This window comes from Papaver somniferum, chromosome 2 (assembly GCF_003573695.1).
Source record: "Papaver somniferum cultivar HN1 chromosome 2, ASM357369v1, whole genome shotgun sequence".
Taxonomy (NCBI): Eukaryota; Viridiplantae; Streptophyta; class Magnoliopsida; order Ranunculales; family Papaveraceae; genus Papaver; species Papaver somniferum.
In genome coordinates this window covers 133,292,348-133,314,511 of record NC_039359.1, presented here as the reverse complement: position 1 = coordinate 133,314,511, position 22,164 = coordinate 133,292,348, and the positions used below count along the sequence as shown (strand labels likewise).

Here is a 22,164-nt window from a genome sequence, read left to right as displayed (position 1 = left end):
TTTATATCTTTTAACTGATAAAGCAACTAAGTATTGTACGCGACACAATGTAATGGGTGAATGATTAGGCAATAAACCTGACTTTCTCCTAAACATGTAATGTTTTCGTTGAAAATTTTCTCCTACATATGTTATGTTTTCGTTGAAATGAAATTTATTATCTTAACAGAAAGAAGAAGAACAAGAACATAACACACACAGAAAAAAACAAAACAAAATGTCTGGCCATTAGAAGTAGAAATTGTGTCAGGAGACTGTACATCAATATCAGCATCCGAACCTATTGAATCGGGTTACATCCGATCCGATCTAATTCCTGCAAAAAGTCCGGATAATACATGGTGTTCGCTCTTTTATCTTCACTTCCACCAGACTAAAAACAAAAATGGCGCTAAAATTATCAGCTCCTCCATTTCCAGTATTCTCACCCAAATCTCCTCCATCCTCCTCTTCATCCTCATCATCATCATCTCGTAAATTCACAGAAATTCGTTTCTCCCGCTGGAACAACGCAAACGCAGAGAAATTCAATCGTCAAGAACGAGAACAACAACAAATTGAAGATGATATCCGCAGAGTTAGACGTTACGAATCCGTCTCTAAAATCATCAACACCGCCACGACAACCACCATTGACACTGAAAACAACAACTTCAAATCAATCGGAACTCCTTCCGTCCCTTCTCGACCTTCAATTCCAGGGAAATCTTCAAAATATTCTAAAAACCCTAAACCCAAATTCAACCTTCTCGACCCGGACAATGCTCACCCAGCATTTCGCAAAGTTAAGGTATCTACTGGTGTTTCTAAGGTTCAGGGTTCAGTGAATAAAAATATAGCTATTGGAGAAAATGGGGTTTCATATAAATTACCTAATGCTCCATTTGAGTTTCAGTATAGTTATACTGAAACACCAAAGGTGAAGCCATTAGCACTTAGAGAACCACCATTTGTTCCGTTTGGTCCGAGTTCAATGCCTCGGCCGTGGACTGGTAGAGCTCCTTTACCTGGAACTAAGAAGAAATTGCCTGAATTCGATTCGTTTAAGTTGCCGCCACCGAATAAGAAAGGTGTGAAGCCAGTTCAAGCACCAGGGCCGTACTTAGCTGGGTCTGGTCCTAAGTATGTTAGCTCAAGAGAAGAGATTTTGGGGGAGCCGTTGTCGAGTGAGGAAATTAAAGAACTTGTTCATGGATGCTTGAAAATTAGAAGACAATTGAATATGGGTATGTGAGAATTCGAATTTCTTTTAGTAGTCGCTTTTAATTTCTTTGCTTTTGTTCATTTTGTAGTAGACTCGAGCGATAGTTTATCGGAGTCATAAATCACTTGAAGCAGTACCAATGGCTTTTAACTTCGATGCTAGAACATACCAAATGAACCTTTTCATAGTAAAAACTGTTTCTGTTAGTGTTTGAGGCTTGCCATTAAGTATGATAGAGGTGAACATAAGATTCAGTTGGGTTCGTCTAGTGTTAAATGCAGTGCTTCTTTTGTTTGAAAATTTTGATTTTGGTGTAGGAAGGGATGGTTTGACACATAATATGTTGGAGAATATCCATGCTCATTGGAAGCGTCGGAGAGTGTGCAAGATCAAATGCAAAGGAGTGTGCACAGTTGACATGGAAAATGTTTGCGAACAACTAGAGGTTGGAGTTATATTGCAATTTCTCCATACTGTTTTTTTCTAATTCTTGCACTTGGTTACGTATTGCTTGCATTGTATATTCATTTCCTTTCTTGAGAAATGATGGTGTTAGTATTTGGAAGTTCATTAGTTGCTCTGGTCAGAGTATTGATTACTTCTAGTTCTACCATTATAACTTTTCTATTTCCTGATCTTTTTATGGTTCCAATTACTATCAAGTATTTAAGTTCAACAGAAGATATCTTGAGACAAATTGGTGTGCGGCAGAGGATTTCACATTTTTGTCATGTGGTTTCACATAATTTTTCATGTGTTTCTTGTATTCCTTCTATTGTTAGTCTTATGACTTTGTATTCTCATACGTTATGTAATTTGATAGGATAAAACTGGAGGGAAGATAATTTACCGTAGAGGAGGGGTGTTATTTCTATTTCGTGGGAGGAATTACAACTACAAGTCTCGACCCCGTTATCCCCTCATGCTATGGAAACCCGTGTCGCCAGTATACCCCAGGTTAATTAAGCAGACCCCAGAGGGGTTAACACTGGAAGAAGCAACGGAGATGCGCAAAACAGGACGCCAGTTGCAACCGATATGCAAGCTTGGTAACCCCATTTAACTTCTTCTGGGTTCAATGCTACACGGGAAACAAGAATAAAATTCTTATACCATGTCCATTTGCTATTTACAAGTTGTTTCGTTGACTGGAAGTATATTATTCTTCTGTCTGTTAACAGGGAAAAACGGTGTCTACTCTGACTTGGCCGACCATGTCAGAGAAGCTTTTGAAGTATGTGAATTGGTGCGAATAAATTGCGAAGGGATGAATCCAAGCGACTACAAAAAAATAGGTGGCAAACTCAAGGTTGGTCAAATTTTGTATTTATTAGTTTGTGAGTATTCTTCAGGTGTTACTACTTTGCATCACAAATTCCATGAACTTTGGTACTCGCAGGATCTTGTTCCATGTGTTTTAGTCTCGTTTGAGCGTGAGCACATACTAATGTGGAGAGGAAGAGAGTGGAAATCTTCGCCAACAATATCAGATAGTGAATCTGAGGAAGAAATTGTCAATGGATCCAGTTGTTCCGGGTCACTGGCTGTGGAAGATGAAGCGGCGTCAGAACTATTTGAAGGGAAGAGCTCAAATAATGATATGAATATCGATGTGATCAAACCAAACCTTCCTAAAGTTGAGGAGGGTGCTAAATCAGAAGGAAAGGAGGTTGTATTCAATTCTTTGGCAAGTGATGTTCAATCTGAAGCTACTGATTTCTCCTTGACCAAAATCGAGATATTGCCAGCTGTATCTGAAAATATTGGTAGTATTTGCGATTCAAAACCTATGGTAAGCGAGAACACACGGCAAGGTTCAGAAACTGAATCACCACCTTTGACGCATTTGAATGGAACAAGTGCCATGGTAACTAATGAAAACTTAGAAGTTGCATCCAAAGGGTTGTCAAGTCTCAATGAGTGTGCAAAATCAACTTTGTGTACTGAGGGAGTCGTACAGCTTTTACGACAAGCTATGGAAAGTGGAAGTGCGGTGACGTTGGATGATGCATCTTTGGATGCTGACATCGTTTTTAATAGAACTGTTTCTCTTTCTAAGGTTGCTCCCCTTGGTCCTATTTTCAAGCAGAGGCGAATCAGGAAGGTTGTAGTGAAAAGGAGTGAGCAGAAAGAAGTTAGAAGTAATTGTGATGAAGAATTGAAGGTAGAAGCAACTGCAACTTTTCCAGGGAAGCGAATTGAGAGAAAGACTTATCATAGAAATCCAAGAATAAAAGATGTTAAAGAAGTGTATCTTGATATGTTACCACCACAAGGAAGCTTAGGAGTTGATGAGCTTGCCAAGCTTCTATCTTAAAACATTGGCACTTTGTTATGTCTCTCTTAGTTACGGTGCTTAAACATTTCATATCTGTTCTTCCTGTCATTATTGTATTCGATCATGTGGTGTTATTTTCAATCTAACGTCGGTTCGTTTGCTAACAAAATATGTAAAGCGGATCAGTATGCATTTAGTTCATTGGGGATAACAAGATTTCATATTTTTGTGAACATTCGTCAGGTATCAGTGTACTTAAAAAGCTTTTGAATCAATGATACATTATATAACTCCTCCCCAGACACTCACAAATACAATGGTAAGACAATATGCATTGCTGTAGTTTTAATTGCAGGAGAGAAGATAATCAATCTGACGACTGTTGCTTCAAGGTGATATTTGGCACCATTTCTGGTAAATCTTTGATTTCATATTTGGAGCTAAATACAACTTGCAGTTTTTTTTGCTTTCCCTTGTGGCCTTGGTGGTGGAGGTTTAAACTGGGGTTCTACCATTGCCTACGTATTTCTTCCACAGCCAGTGATTCTGGAATAGTAAATGTATCTCCTCTATCGGAACTTGCTTTGTTTCAGGTAATAAGAAGTAAATGAAGAGGCTCATGATGAGAATCAAAGCCGCAAACAGCAGGAAAATACCATATCTCAGGTGGCAAAGAGACACGAGAAAACATTGGGCAATTGCAGCGGTGAAGAAGAGATTGACGGAAACCACCAGACTTTGACCAGCTGATCTTGTTTCCAGTGGAAAAAGCTCACTTGGGACTAGCCACCCAAGAGGGCCCCATGACCATCCATACGCGGCAACGAACAGACAAATCATTATTACAAGGACGACTGCATATCCTTTGGAGAGCTCAACTCCACGTCCAAACTTCAGTGCAAGGATAATAGCCAACACAAGCTGCAGCGATACACATGGATAAAGGTTCAAATTTTTAGGCATCAGAGCATTGATTTAAAGAAGTTTGAAAAGGTATGAAGACTCAAATTCTAGCTTACCATGGAAAGTATCATTTGGCAACCTGCTTCCAAGAACAGAAACCTTCTTCCAAACCTGTCAACAACAGCCATTGAGACAAAGGTAGCAACAACAAGCATCGTGCTTGTTATGATGGATGAGTACAGAGCGGCACCAGATCCGAACCCTAAACTTTGAAATATGACAGGTGCATAGAAAAGTATCGAGTTCATTCCAGTTAGTTGTTGAAAAGCAGGAATTCCGAGTCCTCCTATAATCAACTGTGGACGGTTCTTTGGCTGCAGAAGGTTTCTAAACGGTTGTGTTATCGCCCTTGCGGCTTCACTTGCTTCAAGAAGATCAGCAAATTCTGCATCGACATTCTTAACACCTCTGATTTTCTCAAGAACTCTTCGGCCTTCGTCTAATTTTCCCTGTTCGACAAGACTATTTGGTGTTTCTGGAAGGAAGATACCTCCAATAAACATAAGTGTTGCAGGGACTGCAGCTAATCCTAGAGACAATCTCCATCCCCATGGATGTATCTTGTTGGTCCCATAGTTTACAAAGTTCGCTATCAAAATCCCCAGACAGGTTGTCAGCTGAAACAGTTGGTTAACTGCTCCACGGATTTTTGCAGGTGCCATTTCAGAAAGATATAAAGGAACTGCCTGCAGTCAGAAATGAGATTTGGAACTTTAAGCCTCAAGCTCACATGAATGACATATAAGATGACAGTACCCAACAAAAAATTACTTTCTGAAGGGAATTATTACCTGATTTCCAAACCCAATGCCAATACCAAGAAAAATACGACCTATGATGAGCATAGAGATATTAACAGCAAAGGCATTGAAAATTGCTCCGACGAAGAAGCTGACTGAACCAACCATGATACTTCCTCTCCTCCCCCTTGTTCTTGTTACATGTGAAGCAGCAAAGGTTGAGATGAGGCCAGCGAAGTAAAGCGACGACGTAAACAAGGTTAGTATTTGGTTATCATATTTACAGTAATCTGTCTCATTTAAATGTTCTTGCTTTCTCCTGTACACTTTAGGAAAGAAATCCTTCAAGAAATCATCCATTGATGTCACTCCACCTATAATGTTTCCGAAAACAACCCAGATCTTAAAACATGCTATATGCATCACAACCCAGATTTCAAACCATAAACTATCTCAAATCACAGAAATTTCAAAAAATAATCGAAAACTTACCGGAAACACCAAGATCATATCCAAATAGAGACCCTCCAAGAGCAGCAACAATACAAGCAAAGACAAAGTAACTTGTAATCCTATATTCGAAACCTTCACCATTTGTACCTCCATGATGAACAAATCCTCCTGCCATTATTTCTGCACAACCCTGCTCCTCTCAAATTTTTCTGTTCTCACTGTTATTCTCCTTGCAGAGAAAAATGGGCACATAAATTGATTGGTATTGTCTTTGTACAGAGAGAGTCAACCAAACAGGTCAGCTGATTCAATCAAAAATGTATTTAAAAAAAAAAATTCAAAATAAGATAAAGATGTTTGGAAGAAGAGGACACTCACAGATTTGAATTTTTTTTGGAAAGTCTTTATAGAGGAAACTGAGACCATGTGATAAAGACTAGGAGGAAAAAGAGAGAAATTGAATAACTAATAACAGTTAAAACAAAAGATAGATATGGACATGCTATGAATAGAAAACAACTAATCCCCCTGCTTATGTGGAGATTAGTTGTATCTTATGCTATGATTTTCATTTGCATCTTATTCACACAGCGAATTATGTAAGAAAATGGGTCAAAAAGACACAGCAATGATATGCTGCTGCTTTAAGACTAATCCAATTTAGCAGGAAATTAAGAAAGTTATTTTTAGGAAAGATCAAAATACTCTTTAAGGTAGTTAAGATTTGGATAAGGCATATATATATGTGGAAAAGGATGCTCAATGATTATCACTTCAGGGTTTATCTTTAGGAAATTGGATACTTATCAGAATTGACCATCTTTATACGGCAAGTGTTGATTTTTGGAAAATAATTATCCAAGTTTCTGTTTTTGAAGGTTTGAAAAATAGAGATTAGTGGGGCGAGTGAAGCTTCAAAATCGTCCTAGGCAGTTTACTCCTACCTACAATAGTTTACATTGGCTTTGGGCTAAAAGCCAATGTAATTTTTTGTACAAAAGTGAAAACTACAGGGAGATTCATTCTCCCTGATGTTTCTACTGTGAAACTCATGCTCCCAAAACTACAAGCGCACACCCAAATTCTGGTAGAAAATTATTCTCAATCCCAGAATATATAAAATTCTGTTTCTGTCTTTTTTTTTTCTTCTTCTTCTTCTTCGTCTTTTTTTCTTCTTCTTCTCCACTATACCTAGATCTCAGAAAAAGGGAGAGATTCGATTGATTTCGAGAACAAATTCATGCCTAAATTCGATTGATCTCAACAGCAGCACCAAATCGTCTTCTTCTTCGAATTAACGACGAACCCTCTTACTACCGGTTCTCTTCATTACAATTTCAATTCACTACTGTTATTAATGGTAGCAGCAAAAATCCCTAAATGGGTTTGTAGAACACGGTTTGGTCATCAAAGATTTATGATCAAAACTTGTTTTCAATGAAGATTTTGAAATGAATTTCAGATTTTTATGAAACTCTCAGCCGTGAATTGAGTTGGAGTAAGCAATACTGGATGAGTTGTGAAGAAGGTTTAACTGCAGATGATGGTGTAAATACATGAAAGAAGATGATGGTGTAAATACATGATTTTGACCAAGAGCCCCCGAATAACTGAAAGATAATGGTTTGCGCGGGAGTTAATGAAACATGAAAGAAGATGATGATGTGGTTATGACTGCATAACATGCCATTCAGTCGAGAACTGTCTGCATAACATGTTATGCTTTCGTGAAAATGGATGCATAACCTGTTATGCATCTACAAAATTTGTTACATAACTTGTTATGCAGTCCAGAAAACCTGCATAACCCGTTATGCGTCCGAAAATATGGCTACATAATGCATTATGCATCGAGAAAATAGATGCATAACCTGATATGCATCCGTAAATATGGATGCATACTGCATTATGCATCAATTTTTTATATGTACGCGCTAAAATCAACCAAAAAAATGGTAATATAACTTGTTACAGATGCATAATTTTGTTATCCAAATGCATGATTTGTTATGCAGTGGAGAAAATGGTTGCATAATTCGTTATGCGTCTGCAGAATGTGTTATGCATCGTTTTTGGTGACTGCATAATGGTTAAGTATCAAGTTTTCAAAAAATTTCCCTAAAATGAGGATCACCTCCGATTTTTTCGTTAAAAACAAAATTTTGATATTCTTGTTTGTACCCGTTGCGTAGCTCTTTTAAAAAGATTTCCAACGATATAAAATTTGTAAAATTCCAAGGCGCGTATTTTTAGATATGTTATGTCCAAGTTGCGCTGCCAATTATACCCCTGAAAAATTAGGCTGCGTAACGAGTTATGCCTGAAAAGATAGTATGCATAACCAGTTATGTATTGACTCATATAATAATTTCATATAATTATGGATGTCACGGTATACAAAATTAATTGTGAGTCTGAGAATGAGAATATTTTTTTTTTTTGGATCTTCTCCCAATTTCCCGTTTGTACAATAGTTGTCTGTAATGGCAATATTGGTAGAGATGACCAGTCAAAGTCCCGAGTGTTTGAAAGTCAAGCTTCATTTGTCATTGTGTCGGCCAAATCATTTTACGAGATATAGTGCTACGCTAGAATGGAACTTTTAATGTTGATTTTTTCTCGCGGCTCAAATGAAATTTTTATAGAAAACTTTTTCATTGATAATTTTCTAAATGATTTTTTTGCCATTTATTTTTATTATTTACGGATTTGAATATCAACCGTTCATAACCGGTAAATAATTGCTACTAATTCTTTCTTTGTGAAAGCGCGGTACAAAATACAAATTAAATAATGTTTTATTGAATTTTTGTCTCAAATTTCATGACTAATATTTAGTCAAACCCGAGACTAAGGATAAGAGAACAATGATTAAAAAAAAATTGGGTGATAAAGACACAAATTTGACTATAATAATATCTTAAGATTGACTATAATAATATCTTAAGATTCATGATACAAAATAATTTGAAGTACATGTGAGTAGGAAAAGATAAAGACAGAAAATACAGCAGCTTAATCAAGATACTAATATATAAAACTTAATAATCAAGTGGGGGATTGAGAGATTCCTCGATTAAGATAAGGTATATATGCTTATGACTGCAAGGACCATGACGATGATTAATGCTGGTGCATGGTTAGGAGAACAACGCTTTCAACATTTAGATACTTTATGTATTGCCAACTGCAAGTTGGAATTTACAAAATAAGATGCTGAGATGCACCAGCCGTTGTGTCCGAAGCAACTAGCCGATTCATGTCCTATGCTCAGAGCCTCAGACACACCAAGTCTACATTGTGAAGTTGGGAGTCTCGTGCCAATTTCAGTGTTTCCTAGAAAATGGGACGACATTCACCAGCGAGGCCGACTCGCTGACTCGTTAACCACCAGATTCTTCAACTTGTTGTGAGGGCGTAATCAGATCTTAAAGTAATAGACACTAGTACCAAGTTGTCCCTTGTTGTGGATATAAGTGAAAAAACAGTTGGAAACAATAAACAAATACAGTTCAATTTTGGCTGCTTATAAACAGAACAGGCAGTTTGGATATTTGCCATACTCGAGTTTGGCTTCGTTTCTATTACATGTAAAGACGGGCGCCATTAATATGGCACAAACGCCCTAGACGCCTAATCTTATCTTCTTTCTTTGAGTAGGACTAGTAACCTTAACAAGATTAAAAGCCAACGATATGACCATTTTTCAACCTATTCCAATGCAACCAGAAAGTTTCATCAGTTGCTTGCTTACTTAAATACCAAACAAATCGACCACAATCCAACTGCAAAGTTACTTTACACAGGAATATAAATCTCAAAAACCTAAAACATTGCCCATCTCCAAATTGCATCTCAACAATCAATCAAGATCAGGATACATGAGTTACCAAGAAAAGATAAGGGAATATTGATAAACTGCCCCACTCTCAATTTCCGGTTTAATAAGTTGTCCCCGTTTTTTTCAACTTTTCAAAACTTCCCCCACTGTTAACTTTTCCATCTGCTTTAGTTTTCCATCTAATTTTTTACTTATTTACCCTTTACTTGTTACGTTTATCTTCTACTTCATTTTTTCAGGTTCGTCGAGCTCAGTTCATGAATTCAGGGTTAGGGGTTTAAGGTTCATGGATTCAGGGTTAGGGGTTTAAGGTTCATGGATTCAGGGTTCATGGTTCATACTTCAGGGTTCATGGTTCATGGTTCAGGATTCATGGTTCACGATATAGTTCAAGGTTCAGGGTTATGGGTTCAGGGTTCATGGTTCACGACATAGTTCAGGGGTAAATATGACTTTTTAATAGGTGAGATAAATGCCACTTCGCATTTAACGGGATGGAAAGCGTTATTTGAAAAAAAACGGGGAAGTTTAGAAAAGTGCAAAAAAACGGGGGCACTTTATTTATCTTAATTCAAAACTGGGTCACTTTATCAAAATTCCCAAAAGATAATTGGACCTGGCTTCACGAATTCCTATGAAGTCTTTGTATTCGCTAAACCCTAAAAATGTTAGGAAGAAAGACGACTCTAGATACAACTAGGACACACCAAAAAGTTATGTCGGGATTTAAAGATCCCAGTTGCTTGAAGTTTCCCTTTTATAGACATTCAAAGCATATGTTGATTTAGGTTTAAGCTAAGATAGCTTTGGAACCAAGCAAACAATATCCACCGTTAGATGAATCTTTGAATCTGATTTACATAAAAATATATGGTTAGGTGAAACCGTAACCGAACAGTGTATAAATTATGTTCAACATGGTTAGCCGAAACTAGCCGATTTAAACTTAAAAGCTTAATATTTATTTTCATGAATACATAAGACATTAACCTTGAGTCACAAACATGTGATCAAATAAGTTTAGTATTTTTAGAGAATTAATTAAATGTTAATTATCCCATAGAAATAATTCAATCGCACTTGAAAATAATCGACATGGTTAGTACCCTTCGTGAGTCGGTTCAGTCACAGTACGTGTACCTATTTGTAAAATTTAACCAAACCAAGTTTCGGAGTTAACCAAACTATTTAGGTATGCGTACCGGTTTGGAAACCTTAAGACTATTACCGGTTCCGGAGTTCACAATGCTTCTTTTTTGCTATCCTTTGGTCCTTATGGCAAAGTATGAATAACCTGGTGTTTCAAAATATCAAAGAAAACTACACTGCTGTTCTGATGAGAGGTAGAGCCATGTTATTATCTAGAAAAACTAGTGTTATTGTTTCCACTATGGTTCCCTTTAGTATATGTGACAAATGGATACCCCCACCAACTGGATGGATAAAATGTAACACTGACGGAGCTCATGATGAATTTTCTGGGAATAATGGTGCAGGCTTTGTGATGAGGGACTTCTCCAACACTGCCTCCTTTTGTGCTTCCATCGTTTTTCAAGTAGAGTCTGTTGAAGAAGCTGAACCCAGAGCTATTTGGGCTGCCTTGAAAAAAGCTGTGGGGAAAAAGCTTACTCATCTAATCATAGAAAGTGATGCTCGGAGTATAATCAATCAATTTTCTGCTGGCTTGTTTGATGGATGATAGAAGCATTTATGTGTCTAATTTGATATTTATTTTCTATATTGTTAGTACCCATTTTTGTACTTATTTTGCTATTTTGTGTTTTTGTAGGTGTTTTTGGGAAATAAAGCTTGATGGACTAAAATGTGAAATTCCGCTCGTAAAATGAAGGAAATGAAGTGACTTATAATTTAATGGGCTAGGCCCAAAAGGAAGAAAATGAAGAATTATTTCATTTGGTCCAATTATTTGGACATGGGAGTGTGGAAAGTGTGGAGCCCATTATGTCGACATCATTTACAAGATACTAAAAAGATATTTTACTATAACGAAGAAATAAAGGTGTTGGTAAGAAATCTGCATGGAGTAATTAAAGAGAATTAAATATATGAAGAGTATGGAAAGATAATATTCTTTATGGTTGGAGTTAATAAAGAATAAATAAGAATGCGAAATTTGGGGATAAAAAAAGTAATTGGGGGATATTGATTACTTCCCCCAACCCATGGTGTGTGCTAAGGGGTGATTTTTGGGTATGAAAATACTAAAATACCCTTTGATTAATTAAAAAACATTATGAAAATACCATTATACCCTTTCTCCTAAAACATAAAAATCAAATAACCAAAACATATCCCCCATTCTCTCAATCCACTACCGGCACTCTTAGGGTTAGGTTTTGAAATTATTTTTTTTCATCGTTTTTCATCATTCTTCATCGATTCTTCGTCGATTAATCGTCGATTCAAAAATTTCTTCGTCAATTAACTTATATGAATCATAAACAACGTCTCCACGAAAGAAAACAAATGCCCAATTGAACTCAAAATTGATTGCTCAATAAAAACAGGAACAAAGAATTGCTAAGATTTCTCAAGAGCAAGAAGAAGAAGATTCAGAGAATCAACCTCTCGCAACCATGACTTCTGTGAGAAGGTAAGTGATTTTAAACTACTTTATGAGTATTTAAATCGATTTATAGCAATGGGTTTAGGTTAGAATCGCGAACCCTAACTGAAACAGTTGAGTTTCAGTGAGTATCGGCACTGAAATATGTATGAATACAGTGCCGGTATTGTGTTCCGGCATTTAATCTTGGATGAATGCAATGCCGTTTCCAACCCCAGATTCACCTGAAAATGAATTTTTCCTACCGGCATAGAATTTGGGTCGAAGTCTATGCCGGTTTTTAGTACCGGCAGTCTTTAATAATAATTCGTGTATGCCGGTAGTGGACTTAAAACATACAGGAGAGTTTATGAATTTGTCACCAGTACCGGCATAGATTTTGGGTTGCATTGTATGCCAGTTTTGGGTACCGGCATTCTTTTGTAATAATTCGAGCATGCCGGTAGTGGACTTAAAACATACAAGAAAACTTAAGAATTTGTCACCTATACCGACACAGATTTTAGGTTGATTTGTTTGCTGGTACAAAGTTACGGCATGGAATTGATTTATTTCGAGACTGCCGGCAGTAGTCTTTTGATATCCACGAGAATTACATATGACTACCGACATTCTCGATAGTCAATGTTCACTGCGGGAACATTTAACCAGGGTGGTTAGTTTAAGTAAGTCAATGCCGGTACAAAAACTGAAAGTGAGTTGTCTCACATTCATTTCGTGTGCTTATGATATAGGTCAAAAGCCAAGGAAGCTAGCAAAATAAAAACTAAAGATGCGGTCATTAAGAGAAGAATGAAGGACGGTCTTGATACTCCTCAATCTCTCCCTCCTCGAGGGAAAGATGAAGGTCGAAGAAAGCGTTTGGGGGCTGAGACAAGAGGGATAATTTGGGAGAGTGGTGGTGACCGTAGTCGAGTTGTAATCCATGAGCACGATGATCAAGATGAGCAAGATGAAGAGGAAAGTGAGGATGAAGATAATGTGGTTCCTCCAAGTCAATTAGCAAGCCAAAGCGAAGTTGGTGGGCCAAGTCAACAACCAACACAAGGCAATGGCAAGAAGGGAAAAGGAAAAGTGAAAGCTAAAGGTTCCCACCTTCCTCATATTAATGACATGATACTTGACCTTGAACGTGTTAGAATTTGGGGTGAAGCTCCGGGACCGAAAATACTATTTGGATACAAGCACTCGTGGGCTCGTACTATCTATCAAACCTATGTAAGCATTTTTTTTATCTTGTGCATATGTATTGTTGTGTATTTATGTAAAATATCTTAACTGTATTGTCTCCTAATTGTAGGATCATAAGAAGGTTGTGCGTGTTTGACGAAACCAAGCCGCGGATTGTTGGAAATTGTCCGAGGAATGTGAAGAGGTCCAACAAATAGTAATGGATTCTGGTATATATGCTTTGGTTGGAAATTATGTGAAGCCTGATTCCGTGATTGTCAATTGCTTCGTCGAAAGGTATCATGGTGAAACCGATACCATGCACTTCTCTTTTGGGGAGATGACTTTCATCCCTGAAGATGCTCAGAACATTCTAGGCTTGAGTGTTATCGGTAAATCAATTGCAGAAGGAGTTGAGTCTCTGGACCTAGAATGGTCAAAGTTGCACGCTCTGACTAACAAGCTGTTTGGTTGGGACTACAAAACTTCTGTGGAGAGCTTTTATGAATCCACGTCTGGTAAGACAAAGACAATCAAGTTGACGCTGCTTAAGAAGAAGTTTGAAAACACAAAGCAAAGAAGTTTGGAGGATGGATGTGACCCTAAACAAATTCGTTATACTGCCGCTGCATACCTGTTATACATCTTGGGCACTAGGGTATTCCCTGACACTAATGGCAACAGGGTTAGTGCGAACTACCTTCAGTACTTGGATCCGTTGGAAGATGTCTATGGGTATTCTTGGGGCACCGCGGTAATGGCACATTTGATGACGGAGATGAGAAGGGCCTCTAAGGCTAAAACCAACCAATTTGTCGGGAATTTCACTCTACTGCAGGTAATTTTTTTTAAACTTATGTTATTATGTATATTGTTCACATGTACCCTTATCGTGAACTTAGAAACAAAACTTATTGCTTCACCTTGGAATAGGTGTGGGCTTATGAACACTTCCCAACCTTGTTCAAGGACTGGACCTCCTTGAAGATCAAAGACCTTCCCGAACCCGATACGCCTATAGCTAAGAGATACGAGTTCAACAATACCGAAGCCGGTAACATAGGTCGACTGATCGATATGAGATTGGCTTTGGACGCGATGAGTACCAAAGATGTTGTGTTCGACCCTTACAAGGAGGTTAGAGGAAACCACCAAGTTTTGAGGTTTGGTAACGTTGCATTCTACCATGGCCGTTGTTCCACCCAAAAGGATACGTTATGGCCAATCCTACACTGTGATGCGCCAACTTGGATATAAGCAATTATCACATATCAAGACGGACTCTTTTCAATGTTTTGTTCTTGACCTTTCTCGGTGCTTTTCAACTCCTAATCGGTTGCATGTAGAGTATGATCCAAAACCGGATCCAACAGATTGGAGGGATAGGGAACCACGTCGTTTGGTAGATATTAGTCAGTGGGATAAGTGGGAGCTTGCGGAAAACGGTGATGAGGTTGATGCCGACTACATGGAAGATTACCTGCAATGGTCACATCCTTTTGTCGTCCGCCCGGATGACGTCCAAGTTCCACCCCGGAAACACCCTCCCGTTCCAACTCCCGCACAGGCACCACCTACGATCGCCCAACTTAATAAGACCGTTGGATTGCTAGTAAGTATTGTTAATTACTTAGTCGTTTAATGTACACATAATCTTATATTAGCATATATATACTAATTATGTGTTGTATGTATGAAACTAGCGGCGTCGGCTTGGCAAGTTGAGGAAGCAGTTATGTTGCAAGTACGATGAAGGAGAGGGGCTATCCAATGAAGAAGTGAAGGAAGTCGTGGAGAAGCTTGATAAAATTGAAGAAACCGACCCTAGTGCAAGAGATTTGTTCGGGGAAATTAAGAAGAAACCGGCACAAAAGAAGCAAAAGACCAAGTGATTAACTATTTAGTTGTTTTTTTTCTGGATGGTGGTTGTTACGTCTTGAACAATTCCGAACTTGTTTTCGTTTGTACCTCATGGTTAACTCTTTAGTTGTTTGGTTTGCTTTTAGTTTATGTTACCTGGATTAAGAACATTTAAGCAGAATCCAGTTGTTTGGTTTATGTTGAACATGTTTAGATTTCTAGTGATTGCTTTATGTTGAACATGTTTAGATTTCTAGTGAAATGTTATTTTTGCAAGATTTATTTACGACTGCTGCCGGCATGGAAAAGCTTAGGTTCAACAACGCCGGTACTGGTTCCGGCATGCACGGAAATTACAGTTCATTGCCGGTTCCTGGTACCGGCAATGAAATGTTTTATAAAACCATACCGGAACTAGAAGATTAAAAATTTCATGTTCCTGTATAGAAATTGGAAGGTACCGGCATAGTCGTTTTTCTAACATCTATGCCGGTTTTATGATTTTTTCCAAATTTTCATAGTTGACAGAAAACCGGCACTGTAAGCTTGGTTGCTTCTATGCCGGCACTCTGCTAGTTTTGAGTATAAATCCATTTCGAACATCTTTTATTTCATTCCTAAGTAGTCTATTACATTGGATTTGAAACTTTAAATTAAAACATGCTAAAAAACATAGAATGGATTATATTTGGTTAAAGATTATCTATTTCCATCCCTTTTCAACTATTGCGGAGCCTTTGAGCGTTTTCCGAATCTGTTCGAAGACATCGTCCGGGATGGCGGTGTCAAGGATCATCTTCATTAGTTCTTCTTATCTTTCAACATATTCATTTTCCTTCATATAACACTCATCACACCCGTCGATAGGATTGCATTGGCCCTTGTGGTTTTCTATTGATTCTACTAGTTCAACAGCTTTGTCACACCATTGAAACTCATCGCACTTTGGGTGATTCAAACACCTTAGAAAAATTCTTCCATTTTCAGCATCATCAGTTTTTGCAATCCAAAACCGGCGTGTCCCATCACAACTTCTACACTTTGAATAAATAAAATGACAGTCCATGGATAGATGAGAAGGTGACTTTCAAATTTGACACTTGCAATGATGACTCTGTAAGAGAAGATTATATGAGTTATGCGTCATAGTAGTGAAGATTATATTGTTAGTAATGTTTAATCTACTTACTTTGCAAATAGAGCTAGATGATGAATCTCCCATCCCTTGTGAAGCTTTAACCGTGCTTGCTTTCTTGAGAGAAGGTTTTTTTATTTGGTGGGTGGTTTGTGTAGATTTTTCCCAAGGAATGGGGGTATTATATAGAAATGAATCACCAACGGTCTTATTTTTCAAAAAACTAGCCGTTTTTTTTTATTTCACAAACGCCGGCATAGTCGCTATTATAGATCCAATGCCGGTTCCCTGTAACGGCATTGATATTGTTGTAAAACCATGCCGGTAATGGTTGCATATTTGGCCCAATCTCTGTAAGAAATTCCCTTGTACCGGCATGATTAGCTTATGGAAAACTGTACCGGTACTTGGTGCCGGCATCTTATGTCACAATTACTCAATGCCGGTTTTGGTGATTTTCAAAAAAAATAGTCGTTGAGGTTTTTCTCTATATAAAGAGCTAATACTTGGACCCAAAAGTCCAAAACTGGTGTTCTTATATATCTCCTTGAGCCTCTTAACTTAGAAACCCTAAACCCTAGAATAATTATCTATAAATAGCTTAGTATAGTACCTAATCCCATATACAACAAATGGCATCGTTCGACTCGGAGGAAGATTTAGCAATCACCCAAGCATGGTACGCCGAAACTCGTCCTTCAACTATAGATAACACGCGGGATTCCATGTGGTTGAAGATTTTTAACAAATTTATTCACGATTACGGTAACCCGAAAGGAAGAACTGCCAAACAAATCGAGGAACGACACGACATCATCCTAAATGTGGTTGAGTATCTAAAAATGAAACACCGGATCAATCACGCTACCCGCAATACATTGTCCCCTCAACAACTCGTAAGTATCTTTATGATTAATTCGACATAATCTACTCGTTTGCAAATTTTATGTAACAAACAAAGTTTGTGTGTTGTTTTTGTAGCATGAAGCCGTGAAAACGCGTTACTTACAAGAAAAGGGGGAAGCATTCATGTTTGAAGCCAACGTCAACCATATTGTAACCAAAGTCACGGAGTACCACCAGCTGGGTGAATCGGAGACGGATTCTTCTTAAGAAGATTGATAGTTTAGTGGTGTTTGCTTAGGTTTTTAGGGCATTTGGTTAGGTATTTCGTAAGGTTTTGTGGGTAGATCTCTATGTAAACCCTCACGAGACTATAACTCGTCCACTAGGGTCGCCTAGGGGTTTAAAGGCTTGATGCACGTGCTAAGTGCATTCGTTGTTCCGTCGACAAGGATTACATTTGAAATAAATTAAATTTCCGGCATACTATGTTTACATAATTCCATGCCGGTATCCTGTACCGGCGTAGATCTTATATATTTATTACATGCCGGTATATAGTGTCAAAAATTATATGGTTTCTGTGTATAATAAACCATGTACCGACATTGATGTTATAGATGACACAATGCCGGCTCCGTTTTCCGGCGGTTCATTTATCCTTATTACTATGCCGGCAAATTCAAAATTCAAATTTTTGCAAGTACAACTTCATTGATTGAGTACAATAACGACCGTATTTTGGCGTCATCCTATAAATACACTTGCTCTCCCTACAAAAAAACACACACCTGGTTCCATATACTCTCCAAAGATGATATCATTATATAATATTTCTAACTCTCCCAATACCTCAAAATACAAAGCAATGGCATCCTTTGATTCAAATGAATATTTGGCGATCACCAAAGCTTGGTACGCGGAAACTCGAGCTAGGAGGCAGTCCTCCGTAAGAGTGGATTCCGTAACCTTTTGGGGTAAGGTATACAACAAATATATGCAAGATTTTGGGAATCCGAATAGGATAAGTGTTCAACAGATTCATGATAGGCACCAAGTCATTGAAAGTGCGGTACTTGCTTATTTAGACATCCAAAAACCAATTCTCAATGATCCCCACTTTAACTTGTCCATTGACCAATTTATAAGTATTGTTGTGGTTTATTTTACGTGATCCATGTTGTTTGATCTTTCTACTAAACACCACTAACCAAGTAAGTTTGTGTTATGTTTTTGTAGCATGAAGTCGTCAAAGCGCGCTACTTGGAGGAAAAGGGGGAAGCATTCGCATTCGATGCAAGCTACCAATTCATGAAATCCAAAATCCCGGAGTATTGCCCCTGAGATGATGGAGAGTGTATCGTCCTAGGACGAAGATTGATGTCTTAAGAAATTTTAGTGTAGGTTTTGTGGGTAGATCTCTATGTAAACCCTCACGAGACTATAACTCGTCCACTAGGGTCGCCTAGGGGTTCAAAGGCTTGATGCACATGCTAAGTGCATTCGTTTTTCCGTCGACAAGGATTACATTTGAAATAAATTACATTTCCGACATTCTATGTTTACATAATTCCATGCCGGTATCTGGTACCGGCGTAGATCTTATATATACTCTATATTATTGTATGCTAGAATTCAGTGTCAAAATTCTGAGTGCAATAAACAATGTTCCGGCTTTTTAGTTATATACATTAGCGTGCCAGCAATTGGTTCCGGCATTGTCGAAAATCTAACGTACACTGCCGGAATAGAGCATTCAATGCATAACGACTATGTTTTTTTGAACCATAAACCCGTAAAGACCATTTCCGGCGTGGGATCTAAGATATTGACAATGCCGGAATGATAAAGTGGAAAAGAGCCGTTGTGTCATCATCTATTTAAAGGAATGGATACACCTATTGCAGTTGATACCTCTCTGAAAAAAATAAAAATAGGTGAGCTCCAACTCATTTCTCTCATGGCAAAGAAATCACGAACTACCGATTTCAGAGAATTTTTATATGAAAAAAAAAATCCACTCCGATAGGGAATCAATCATCATCCACCACCAACTCAATTCCCATGATACTAGAAAAACTTAAAAGGAAGGAGAAAACCACCAAGTCACTTTCCGCAATGGAAGAAGAGATACTTAGAAGGAAAAGAGTAGAAGAAGAGGAAGCAATACAAGAAAAATATCGCAAAGAAACTAAAGAGATAATCGAACGTGTAAAACAAGCAAACATAGAAGCGGATGTTGAGGAAGAAACCAAATGGATTAAGAATTACTTCATAGTTTCGGATTTGTCGGAAGACCACCGCCCTTCAAACCTTTTTTGGGGCCTTGTTGCAGATGGTCCTTATATGTCGAGGTTATATGACGGTAAGTGCAAGAAACGCAAAATGGATTACGGGAATGAGTTTGCAGCGAACAGACAATTTCCCTCATAAAATTGTGTCGCAAATACAACGCTCGCAATGTACCGAGATAATAGGTATCAAGCTCAGGCCGCATATACCAAATGGAGAAAAGAGCCTTTTAGGCATTTCGAAGCTGCATTGTTTATTGAATCTCGTACCAAGAAATGATGTTAGTTGCAATTAGCTTGAGATCTTTCATTTTATGTGTTTAATATTTATGTGTAACGTTGTTTATGTGTTTAATGTTTTTTTGTTTATTTCCTTAGTATTAATATGAAGCCCAATTTGGGTCAGTTTCCTTGCTTAAACCTTTTGGAGAAGCGTTAATAATGAATCAAGAATCACTACTAGCGTTGAACTTTGATCAACTTACTATGCCGGTTTTATGGTTACAATTGAAACTTATTGTCAGAATGCCGGCATTCAATTATGCCATCTTTCCATGCCGACATCCTGACTGTTACAAACACAAGTTATGTGGCAGTTAAAAACTCCTTCATTCCACTAATTTGACGGTTACAAACTATTTTATCCCACTTATTTGACGGTTATAAAATCCTTAATACCAGTTTATGCGTCGGTTACAAACTCCTTCATTCTATTTAAGTGACGGTTATAGAAAGGAAATTATTCAATCTCCCTTTGTATTCACTCTCCCTTTTTGTTTCATCTTCTATACCAATGGGTTGTCGCAAACCTCGTGAAAAACCCATAACCAATCCTGAAGAATCTGCTGATGATGGTGGTAAATCGAAATCAAAAGCGCAAGAAATGCCTGAGCCTGAAGAGTCTGTTGGTGAGGCGAGAATAACACAATTGCTCTGGTAAGTGATGTATATGTTGAATTGAAGTATTTTTAGGGTTTATCCAAAGTGAAACTTGGTTGTTTAGTCTTTCTACTACATTAGAAGTAAATTTTGAAATCGAAATTTGAAGTTCAGTTACATGTTTTATTCGCGGTAGAATTCAATTTGAAAATCATGCCAGATTATGTGTCTTGAATCCCTATTTTATTGCATGAGCCTGCCGGCATAAATATTTAATTGAATACCATGCCGGTTTTAGTTGCCGGCGTTGTATATTTGATCAATTCTATGCCGTTTTCGTTAGCTTCTTTTGTTAAAAACTCTGTACTAAAATCACATAGTTCCGGCATACAAAATATCTATCTTACAATGCCGACAGGTGTTCCGGCAGTGTCTATATGTGAACTTACTATGCCGGTTTTCTTTACCAAAAATTGTTAATTTTCTGTCTAAAATTCAAGACAACCGGCATGGATTTTTAATTATTTACAAGACCGGCTCAGTTCCCGGCATTGATGTTATGTCCAATATATATGTCGGCTGTGATTATTTAGATCAGTTTACATATTGGAACATAGGTCTACAGCAGAACAAAAGAACAAAGGAAAAGGCAAAGTTGTTGTAGAAGCAAAACGTAAGTCTTCTCGACGTAGCCGTCCTGATCCGGCTACTGCTAAGGTCACAATTCATGATCAACCTATAAGCGACTCAACCAGCAGTGATGATGATGATGAGTGAGAACAATTACCTGTACCGGAACGAGCAGGTGGCTCATCCTCACAAGCAGGTGGCTTAGGACAAACTGGTGTCGGAATTGAAGCCCCTAAGGATAATGAAAAGGCACCCTGTTTATGGGTGAAAAATATTTCTGTCGGTTTTGGTAATTTGGGGTGTGTGTGAATAAGAAATGAATCTAAACCCTAAACAAATGCACTTCACGGGAGTGCTTGTGATTCGAGAAATCAATCTGTACAACTCCGGCTTAAACCAAGAAATGGCCGTTCCAGACTTGCTTCGGTCACAAAATGAAGGAGATGGGGTTGATCTTAGGGAGGGAAGCGAAGAAGGTATTGATATTGTGAAGGTGTTGGCTGTGTATGATTTGTATCAGAAAGCTGAACTGGCTTGCAGAATGTAAGCTATCAGTTCTGGTGTTTGGATACGGTTGTATCAACACTTGGTTTCGGTTGTCTTGTTCTGTCTTGGAAATAGGGAGGAGAACCTATTTATAAAAGTCATTGATCCTAACCCACGTCTCTCATGGGAAGTGGAGAAAGTGGAGTAGTGGATTTGCGTGTGTTAGTGTCACACGATCAGTCTTGCCCACTTCTCCCATCATCACAACCGTCCATGTATTCCTGACACGTTTTTGTGATGGCGCGTTGTGCGTTGCACGCTGTAAACCGCCAGACCAATACCCCATGAAAAATGCCCCAATTTGTGACATGTTTGATGTCTCGAATGTGTGGATCGTGGGACCCACAAAAAGTAGCATGTGATGCTTAATTAAATAACTAAGTTATTTAGGAAGTCGATACTTGTGAAGTATCGTGTGTATTTTATGCAGGTAATACATCGAATATATTCAGCATGTGTGAAGCATTGTTGTTTTAAGGCTTAACGGAGTAAGTCGCGGATTAAGCATCTTAAAATAGCATCACGTCCAGCCATCTTCGAGTGATCGTTTGGAGGTTGTACAGGTAAGTCCTGACTTGGCACTTTGTGTGGAAGAGTGGTGGACGGTGATCGTGGTGATGCCTAACTGGTCGCCTAACTCCTGTCTTAGGCTGTCCGTCCAAGCTGGTGAAGTTGGAAGGACGAGATGGCTTGCGACCCACATCTGCGACCGTCGGATTAGGGTTTAGGAGGTGCTCGAACACC

At 38.2% G+C, this 22,164-nt stretch overlaps 2 protein-coding genes across 2 annotated transcripts; one reads left to right on the top strand and one right to left on the bottom strand.

The window, feature by feature from the left end:
• The first annotated feature begins 206 nt into the window (after positions 1-206).
• Positions 207-3,772, top strand: LOC113349161 (CRS2-associated factor 1, chloroplastic-like). The gene is made up of 5 exons (XM_026593086.1): positions 207-1,226; positions 1,522-1,649; positions 2,028-2,253; positions 2,386-2,513; positions 2,604-3,772. Exons 1-5 carry the CDS (start codon positions 386-388, stop codon positions 3,519-3,521), a joined length of 2,241 nt encoding a protein of 746 aa, XP_026448871.1. The 5' UTR covers positions 207-385; the 3' UTR covers positions 3,522-3,772.
• LOC113349162 (sugar transport protein 14-like) lies at positions 3,680-6,282 on the bottom strand. The gene is made up of 4 exons (XM_026593087.1): positions 5,678-6,282; positions 5,237-5,559; positions 4,502-5,131; positions 3,680-4,403 (listed from the first exon to the last, which is right to left on the bottom strand). The coding sequence occupies exons 1-4, from the start codon at positions 5,811-5,813 to the stop codon at positions 3,978-3,980; spliced, it is 1,515 nt and encodes a 504-aa protein (XP_026448872.1). The 5' UTR covers positions 5,814-6,282; the 3' UTR covers positions 3,680-3,977.
• Positions 6,283-22,164: the final 15,882 nt, after the last annotated feature.

Bases quoted from the DNA above. Each gene is read 5' to 3' on its own strand.
- LOC113349162 (XM_026593087.1), bottom strand. From the start codon at position 5,813: ATGGCAGGAGGATTTGTTCATCATGGAGGTACAAATGGTGAAGGTTTC. The intron at 5,560-5,677 runs GTAAGTTTTCGA...GAAACATTATAG, and splicing joins ATATGATCTTGGTGTTTCCG to GTGGAGTGACATCAATGGAT. The intron at 4,404-4,501 runs GTAAGCTAGAAT...GTATCGCTGCAG, and splicing joins GCCAAATGATACTTTCCATG to CTTGTGTTGGCTATTATCCT.
- LOC113349161 (XM_026593086.1), top strand. From the start codon at position 386: ATGGCGCTAAAATTATCAGCTCCTCCATTTCCAGTATTCTCACCCAAA. The intron at 1,650-2,027 runs GTTGGAGTTATA...GTAATTTGATAG, and splicing joins ATGTTTGCGAACAACTAGAG to GATAAAACTGGAGGGAAGAT. The intron at 2,254-2,385 runs GTAACCCCATTT...GTCTGTTAACAG, and splicing joins GCAACCGATATGCAAGCTTG to GGAAAAACGGTGTCTACTCT.